Here is a 9,408-nt window from a genome sequence, read left to right as displayed (position 1 = left end):
TGAGTTCTAGGACAGCCAGGGCTATACAGAGAAACCCTGTCTCAAAAAACTGAAAAAAAAAATTAAAAAATATATATATTTAACTCTTACTCATAATCATACAAAATCTTATATTCTCACTTAGTATTTTCAGCATTATATTTCTTGATTTTTTTTATAATTATATATTTGTATATGCAATAATATTAAGTTTATTTTGGAATATTTACTATTTTGTATTTTTTACCATTATTAACAGTACTGAAGTAAAACAAGGCACACATGTATTTTCTTTATTTTTAATTTGAGAGAATAACTTTTTTGAATTTATTAGCAAGATTATAGAAATAATGGTTTGAGTGCCTTGGTAATTAATTGGTTTCTAGTAATTTCTATTAATTGTAATATACAGCCAAGATCATGTGAAAGATCTATTTCCAAAATGTTTCAATTGTTATCTGGTATCATAGTTTTCATGATTTGCAGTCATTATGTTTTGCATAAACTTCAGGATTTTTTGAAATATTTCCATAACCATTTTTCTTTGTAAAATTATCTGCAAATATCTATACTATTTGATTTTTGAGGGCTTTATCATTTAATGTTTACTTAAACATTAAAATAGTAATACTTATTATTTTCTTTATTTATTTTTAAAATTAATTTATTTTTTTACACTCCATATTCCATTCTCCACCCTCCCACATCCACCCTCTTGACTGCTCCAATTCTACACCCCCTCCCCACCCCATCCTTATCCACATGGATCCTCCCCATCCCCCCCCCCACACCACCTGACCTCTAAACTCTCTGGGGCCTCCAGTCTCTTGAGGGTTAGGTACATCATCTCTGTATGTATGTTGGGGGCCTCATATTAGCTGGTGTATGCTGTCTGTTTGAGAGATCTCAGGGGTCTAGACTAATTGAGACTGCTGGTCCTCCTACAGGACTGTCCTTCTCAGCTTCTGTCAGCCTTCCCTAATTCAACAAGAGGGGCCAGCTGCTTCTGTCCATTGGTTGGGTGTAAATATCTGCATCTGACTTTCAGCTGCTTGATAGGTCTTTCAGAGGGCAGTCATGATATGTCCCTTTTTGTGAGCTCTCCATAGCCTTAGTAATAGTGTCAGGCCTTGGGACTTCCTCTTGAGCTGGATCCCACTATGGGCCTATCACTGGACCTTCTTTTCCTCAGGCTCCTCTCCATTTCCATTCCTGTAATTCTTTCAGACAGGAACAATTATGGTCAGAGATGTGACTGGGATGGCAACCCCATCCTTCACTTGATGCCCTGTCTTCCTGCTGGAGGTGGGCTCTATAAGTTCCTTCTCCCTACTGTTGGGCATTTCATCTAAGGTCCCTCCCTTTGAGTCCTGAGAGTCTCTTGCCTCCCAGGTCTCTGGTACATTCTGGAGGGTCCCTCCAACCTCCTATTTCTTTAGGTTGCCTGTTTCCATTCTTTCTGTTGGCCCTCAGGGCTTCAGTCCTTTTCCCTTACCCAATACCAGATCATGTTTCCCTCCCCCCTCTGCTGTCCCTTCCCCTTTCCCCTCCCAGGTACCCCCCTTCCTTCCCCCTTGTAATTGCTTTCTTCTCCTTCCCAAGTGGGACTGAGGTGTCCTTACTTGGGCCCTTCAGCTTGTTGGTTCTGTGGACTGTGTCTTGGTTATTCTGTCCTTTTTTTTTTTTAATATCCACTTATTAGTGAGTACACACCATATATGTCCTTTTGGGTCTGAGTTACCTTATTCAGGATGATGTTTTCTAGTTCCATTCATTTGCCTGCAAAACTTAGGATGTCCTCACCTTGTTCTTAATAGCTGAGTAGTATTTCATGTGTAAATTAACCACATTTTCTGTATCCATTCTTCTGTTTGGGACATCTGGGTTGTTTCCAGCTTTTGGCTATCACAGATAAGGCTGCTATGAACATAGTGGAGCACATGCCCCTGTGGCATGGTGGGGGCATCTTTTGTGTATATGCCCAAGAGTGGAATAGCTGGGTCTTCAGGTAGATCTATCTCCAATTTTCTGAGGAACCTCCAGACTAATTCCAGAGTGGTTGTACCAGCTTGCAATCCCACCAGCAATGGAGGAGTGTTCCTCTTTCTCCACATTCTTGCCAACAAGTGGGGTTAAAGAAGATTTTTTTCCCAATCTGTAGGTTGCCGATTTGTCTTTTGACTATGTTCTTTGCCTGACAGAAGCTTTCCAGTTGCATGAGATCAATTCTTGATCTTAGAGCATGAGCCATTGGAGTTCTGTTTAGGAAATTTCCACCTGTGCCAACAAGTTCAAGGCTCTTCCCCACTTTCTCTTCTATTAGATTCAGTGTATCTGGTTTTATGTTGAAGTCCTTGATCCACTTGTACTTGAGCTTTGTACAAGGTGACAGTTAGACCAGCCTCATTTATTGAAGATGCTTTCTTTTTTTTTTTTCACTGTATATTTTTGGTATCTTTGTCAAAAATCGAGTGACTGTAGGTGTGTTGTTTTATTTCTGGGTCTTCAATTCTATTCCATTGATCAACATGTCTGCCTCTGTACCAGTACCACACAGTTTTTTTTTTTTTTATATCACTATTGCTCTGTAGTAAAGCTTGAGGTCAGGAATGGTGATTCCCCCAGCTGTTCGTTATTGTTAAGAACTGTTTTCACTATTCTGTTTTTTTTTTTTTTTTTTTGCCTTTCCAGATGAATTTGAGAATTGCTCTTTCAATGTCTTTGAAGAATTGTGTTGGGATTTTGATGGGGATTGCATTGAATCTATAGCTTGCCTTTGGTAGGATGGCCATTTTTATTATGTTAATTCTGCCAGTCCATGTGCATGGGAGATCTCTCCATTTTCTGAGATCTTCTTCGATTTCTTTCTTGAAAAACTTGAAATTATTGTCATACAGATCTTTCACTTGTTTGGTTAGAGTTACCCCAAGATATTTTATATCATTTGTGACTTTTATCCATTTCTTTCTCAGCCTATTTATCCTTTGAGTAGAGGAAGACTACTGACTTGTTTCAGTTAATTTTATATCAGGCCACTTTGCTAAAGTTTTTTTTTTTTTAATCAGCTCAAGAAGTTCTCTGGTAGAATTTTTGGGGTCGCTTATGTATAGTCATATCTTCTATAAATAGTGATACCTTTATTTCTTCTTTGCCAGTTTGTTTCCCCTTGATTTTGTTTTTGTTGTTTTATTGTCTAGCTATCACTTCAAGTACTTTATTGAATAGATAAGGGGAGAGTGGGCATCCTTGTCTTGTCCTAGATTTTCGTGGGATTGCTTCAAGTATGTCTCCATTTATTTAATATTGGCTGTTGGTTTACAGTGTCAATCTCTTCTACAGTATCTCCTACACCAGAGATTTTCTCTTCTATCTCTTGTATTCTGTTGGTGATACTTACATCTGTAATTCCTGACCTCTTTCCTAGGTTTTCCATGTCCAGGTTTGCCTCCATTTGTGTTTTCTTTATTGTTTCTACTTCCACTTTTAGGTCTTGGATTGCTTTATTCAATTTCTTCTCCTGTTTAAAATTTTTAAGAAAAAAATTATAGACTCAGCTTTTGAAAAATCAAATCACTGATTACATTACCAGTGTAATAGTGATACAAAGGAGAACAAATAGAGAAAATTCTCCAAGTGTCCACTGAGAAAATCACTAATATTTTCATCTGTAATATATAGTAATTTAATGAAAGTATTAAAAATTAATATATGAATCTAATACAAAATTCCAAAGGACTTAGGAGCACATGGATCAAGAACGATATCTTTCATTTGTCTTTTGCCTTTTTTCTGTCTAGTTTCTCTTACCCAGAACATCACTACTCTTCTGTTTCTGGAGATTCTCTGAACATGTACAATGATGTATTTATATGTAAATATCATTAAAGTAAATTGTATTTACATTTTAAATTTGTGTAGAATTTTATATATGCATTAGAGTGATTAAGAAGAGAAAAATGAAATATTCTATAGTTTTTGAAAGTAGGAAACTAATGACAATGATGCATATAATTTAAAGATAAATCTGTATAATAAATGTGGAATAGAAGTATGCCTACAATAGTCAGGCATAAAAATTTACTAATCAAAATAAGAACTCAAACCTAAAAAAGTTATAAACAATCATTCAAAAAAGTCTTAGGAGGTCAAATGAAAATATGGTTTGGATTATGATGCTATTCTCTTGCATTTCCTTTTAGGAATGAATTGGAATCAGTAAGAAAAGAGTTCATACAGCAAGGAGATGAAGTTAAGTGTAAATTGGACAAGAGTGAAGAAAATGTATGTTATATTTAACAGTAGATTAGATTCAAAATTTTAAGTTATAAAAGCAATACAGGCAATAAAGTGACATGTACTACTGTATAAATAACTAGTGATCTAGGTACTAAGCCATTAATATTTAAAATATGGGTTAAAAGAGGCTAGAGAGATGACTTAGTCATTAAAAGCACTTGCTGCTTTTGCCAAGGACACCCGCCCCCAGGTTCAGTTCTCAGCAACCACATGATTTATAACTCTCTGAAACTCTATTTCTGTGAGATACAGTACTATCTTATGGATTCTGCAGACAATGAGCACATGTGGTATATATACAGAAAAGCAGAACACTTAAAATCCTTAAATGATAGGGACTAAGTTGGGTTGTTTTGCTTATGATACATATTTTTAAGATGTCATAGTTCTAAACATATTTGAAAGATATTCATTTAAGTTTCTTTTTCTATTATTTTATGTGTATGGGTTTTCAGCCTGAGTGAATGTCTATGTACCTTGTACATGCTTGGTGCCCATGGAGGCCAGAGATCCCCTGGAACTCAAGTTATAGATGGTTATGAGATACCAGTAGGTGCTGAGAAATGAACCCAGATTCTCTGGAAGAGCAGCTAGGACTTAACTACCAAGGCATATCTCTAGCCTCAAATGTTCGTTCAGTACTTAATTTTGATTTACATTTCTAGGCTAAATTAAAGGTTCATACTGTGTAGTAAAAATATTTTAAAAATCCCAGTGTGGAGTTTCTTCTCTCCTTTAACCATATATGTTCCCAGATGAAACATACACAGTTTTATATTTTAAAATATGCCTTAGGCAACACAATAGCTGGGCAACTGCCTGCCTACCTTCCATGCTGTTAGAATCTACTTCCCTATGATAGCTCTGAGTCACTACTTACTAATTTCTGTGTTCCATATTGGCTGCTCTTAACTCCAATTGGCCAGCCCATATGACCGTGTTTTTTTATGGTTCAGCTGTCCCATTGCGGCTCTCCTTCTTCCTCCTGCATGTTATTCCTCTTCCATGGCAGCTCCTTTGTCCTCTTTCTCTCCTCCTCCTCCTGGTCTTAAGCCCAAGAAAACCTAAACCCTACCTAGATCTCTTCTCCCCAGCTATTGGTTGCTGGCATCTTTATTTACAATCAAGAATTAACTGGGGTTGGGTCCCTCAGTGTCTTATGTGAGGACTCTTGTCTTTGGTGCAGTTTTGAGAGACCCAAATTAGCATTAGAATACAAGTGCCATTAGAATACAAGCGCCACTACAATCTGTGATAATATTTAATATGTTAAAAAGTGTGTATTGTGCCTTGAGTATGGTTTCAATAAGTTGAGATAAAATATCACAAAACGATGAGAATATAAAGTATGTCATATGATTATACAGTATAGTGTCTTATTGCTCAAAACTTACTAAGTTTGGGTATACGTTTTAGAAAAAGGAACATCAGTTGACTTAAGATAACAGAAATTAGTAGAAGGTAGAGTTTAACATGTAGAAGAATATTCCAAATTTTAAAAAGCCATACATTATTTGAGAAATCACTGAAAGCATGAAAATCTATGCATATTTTTAAACAATTAAAATTTATTATGGCTGGAATTTTGATGGGGATTGTGTTGAATCTGTAGATTGCTTTTGTTAGGATGATCATTTTTACTATGTTAATCTACCCAATCCATGAGCATGGAAGATCTATCCATTATCTGAGGCTTCTTCGATTTCTTTCTTGAGAGACTTGAAGTGCTTTTCATTTTTATTATTATCTTTAATTTTTTTTTTACAGTCTAGTCATTATCCCCCTCCTGTTCTGCCCGCTGACAGTTTCTCATCCCATTCTTCCTTCATCTCCAAGAGAATGTCCCCACACACCCCTCAAGCCCCTCCAGACCTTCCCACTCGCTGGGCTCCCGAGTCTTTCAAAGGTTAGGTGGGTCTTCCCTCATTGAGGCTAGATCAGGTAGTCATCTGCTGTATATGTGTCAGGGACCTCGGACCAGCTAGTAGAGATTGCCTACTGTGTCTCCGTGTCTGAGAGATCTCTGGAATCTAGTTTGTTGAGACTGCTGGCCTTCCTTACGGGGTCACCCTCCACCTCAACTTCTTCCAGCCTTTCCCTAATTCAGCCACAGGGGACCCTGACTTCAGATCATTAATTGGGTGCAAGTATCTGCTTCTGTCTCAGAGAAACCCTGTCTCAAAAACAAAACAAAACAAAATATATATATATATAATATGTGTATATAGTTTATGCATATATATTGTGAAATATTAAGGTAGTTAACATCACATAAAGGTATTTTCCTTTTTAAAAGGACAATGAAACAAACTGGATGTGCTAATAAATATTTTTATAAATATGTAAAACTATATAATTTTATTCTAAAATACATAAGAAAATTAATTCTAATTAGTCTTTTAAATATGATTTCAAATAATTTTTTTAGGCTCGAAGCATTGAATGTGAAGTTTTAAAGAAAGAAAAGCAGATGAAGATATTAGAAAATAAGGTATTATCAAATTATTTATTATTTTATGTGCATTGGTATATTATTTGTATGAGGATGTCAGATCCTTAGGAACTGGAGATTGAGAGAGTTGTGAGTTGTGGAATTGAACCCAAGTTCTCTGAAAGAGCAGCCAATTTTGAATAGATCTTTAAAGATAAAAAATTATTCAACCCTATTTTAGCCTTTTCTTTTCTAAAATTGTATACTTATATGTAGCTACATTCATTGTGAATAATCTTAAAATAACAAGATACTTGTAGAAATCATTTAGCTATTTTTCTCATTTTCAAGATTGAGCTACAGAAAAATTTCTACCCTCTTTATTTGAAATGGTTTTTATTTATCTGAGTTTTCCTTTCTCTAATCTCACTGTATAACTTGTTCTATACTTAATCTTCCATACAATGAATATACAATGAATAATCCTCTGGAAAATGTAGTTAACTGTCTGAAGTCTTTACCTCTAATGAATAATACTCATCATTCTTTTTTTCAACTGAAGGAAAAAGTTATTTCAGCTTGTAAATAAAATAGTTGTAGATTTATTAGGAACCTTATGAGGATCTAAGTAGCCTTTCTGCCAAAATAAAAATGCATAATTTTTTAATAAATAAAAATTTCATGTAAAGATAGTTTTACCTGTTTATTTTGTTTATTTTCAGTAATTTATTGAGACAGAGTCTTACAGTGTAGCCTTGACTGTCCTGGAATAGTGAACTAGGCTGGCCTTGAACTTATAGAGATGGGCTTGACTCTGCTTCCTTAGTGCTAGTATTAAAGATATATGTTACCAAGCCTGCTACCAATGTGACAAATTAGTGTGAAAAATTAGAGAAATGCTTTCCTTTTTTTTTTTTTTTTAGATTTATTTATTTATTATATGTAAGTACACTGTAGCTGTCTTCAGACACTCCAGAAGAGGGCATCAGATCTTGTTACGGATGGTTATGAGCCACCATGTGGTTGCTGGGATTTGAACTCTGGACCTTCGGAAGAGCAGTCGGGTGCTCTTACCCACTGAGCTATCTCACCAGCCCCTGCTTTCCATTTTTTATGGAGCTGTTTTTCCTTAATTTTCTTTTGAAATTATTCTCAGTCTTTAGCTTTGGATATACAAAATTTTAGATAAACTACTTGTAGACAGAAGCAGTGGTACATCCCTGTAATCCCAGTTTATAGGAGGCTAGTATAGGAAGACCATGGTTTGGAATAAGTTTGGGTACATAGACACTAATTTAAAAAGTAATCACTTGTAAACATAAAGAGCAGTGCTATATAATATTCATTTATGTTCAGAATACTAGCTGACTGTGGCCATGTGTGAGTATTACAAGAAAAATATTTAACAATATTTGGTTCTAATGAAGGAGACTATAATTTTTGTGTGTGTGAGAGTTCTTTTACTATAATGGGTATTAGAACAGTTTTAGGGCTTCTTAGAAATCTGTGTTGCTTTTATGGTACTTAGGATGTTCCATGGACTAATACACTTTTTTAAAAAATAAAAAGTATGGAATAGAGTTTATTTAGGGCATGGGGGTTGAAGGAAGTAGAGGCAGAGAAAGGCAGAAGGGGATGGGGAGCGGCCGGCCATGAATACTAGTGGGGAGGGAAATGGAGAAAGAAGGAAGGGAGAGAGAAGACAGGGAAGAGAATAAGAGAGTAAGAGAGCTGAACTAGTGTGAGTTTCTGACAGAACTCACTTTAATTTGGTTTGGGTTCATCCTGAGAGGCGGGCTGGCTGAAATGGAAGAGGAAGTGGCTGAGAGGAAAATGGAAGCCAGGTCAAGGTTTTCCTGTTTGAGGCTCCAAAGTTTAATAACCGAACTCCGTTTAAATAACATGGAAAGATCCCCAGTCCCCTCCTAAGTCTTTGAAGTTGCCGGTGGTCTGATCGTATGCGGGTCCAAGGATCGAGGCAGGGACAAATGTCTGTTGGCGTAGGTGGTCCAAGGATGCTGCATTCTGGTAGATCGGGGGTCCTCTTGGTAGGTTGTGGAGACACAGCAACTCTCTAGTGGGTTTCAGCGCCTGTAGGGGGTTGGTGTTTTGAAGGAGAGTGATTAGTGTAACAGCAAGGTAGGCTTGGAGGCAACAAGGAGCTGGGAGACCCCAACAAACTAGTACAGTTTAATTCAGTTTTGCATGTATTCAAATGAAATAACTCCACCAAGTAACATATTGAAAAGTGGCTTAGTTAGTATGAAGAGGGATTGGAATTCTGCGGAGGTAGAATATCATATTCTGGTCTCTTCCAATTTTAATAACATTAGAATCTCAAAAATGAGAATGAGAGAATAATGAGTAATGAAGAAGACAGCATTTTTCTTAATGTTTTATTATTTATTTATTAAATATTTATTTTCATATATGCATTTTATATATCAAACATTAATATTGAGTATTTTGAGAATCAATATATAAAAAATTGTTCAACTTCACTATAATGGTGCTGTTCAAACTGGACCTCTGAATATAAAAGTTACTGAATTCTCTTTTTTTTTGGTAGAACATGATTTTAATATTTTCAGTTGTTGACATTCAACAAACAGAATAGTTATTTTAAGATATATTTCATTGTTATGTCTCCCTTTTCATTTCGGATTTATTAATTTGGATACTGTCTCTGTGCCCTCTGGTTA

At 35.8% G+C, this 9,408-nt stretch overlaps 1 protein-coding gene across 2 annotated transcripts in view; it reads left to right on the top strand.

Annotated features, from left to right (window-relative positions):
• The window catches only part of Sycp1 (synaptonemal complex protein 1), a 95,642-nt gene that overhangs the window by 53,234 nt on the left and 33,000 nt on the right, over positions 1-9,408 (top strand). For both annotated transcript variants that reach the window (XM_021196181.1, XM_021196182.1), the window contains exons 21-22: positions 4,179-4,260; positions 6,704-6,766. In XM_021196181.1, the coding sequence (XP_021051840.1) occupies positions 4,179-4,260; positions 6,704-6,766 (145 nt within the window). The remainder of the gene's footprint in view (positions 1-4,178; positions 4,261-6,703; positions 6,767-9,408) is intronic.

The sequence above is a fragment of the Mus pahari genome, chromosome 4 (assembly GCF_900095145.1).
Source record: "Mus pahari chromosome 4, PAHARI_EIJ_v1.1, whole genome shotgun sequence".
Classification (NCBI taxonomy): domain Eukaryota; kingdom Metazoa; phylum Chordata; class Mammalia; order Rodentia; family Muridae; genus Mus; species Mus pahari.
The sequence above is the reverse complement of the archived record's forward strand: the minus strand, read 5'-3'. Positions and strand labels throughout refer to the sequence as shown.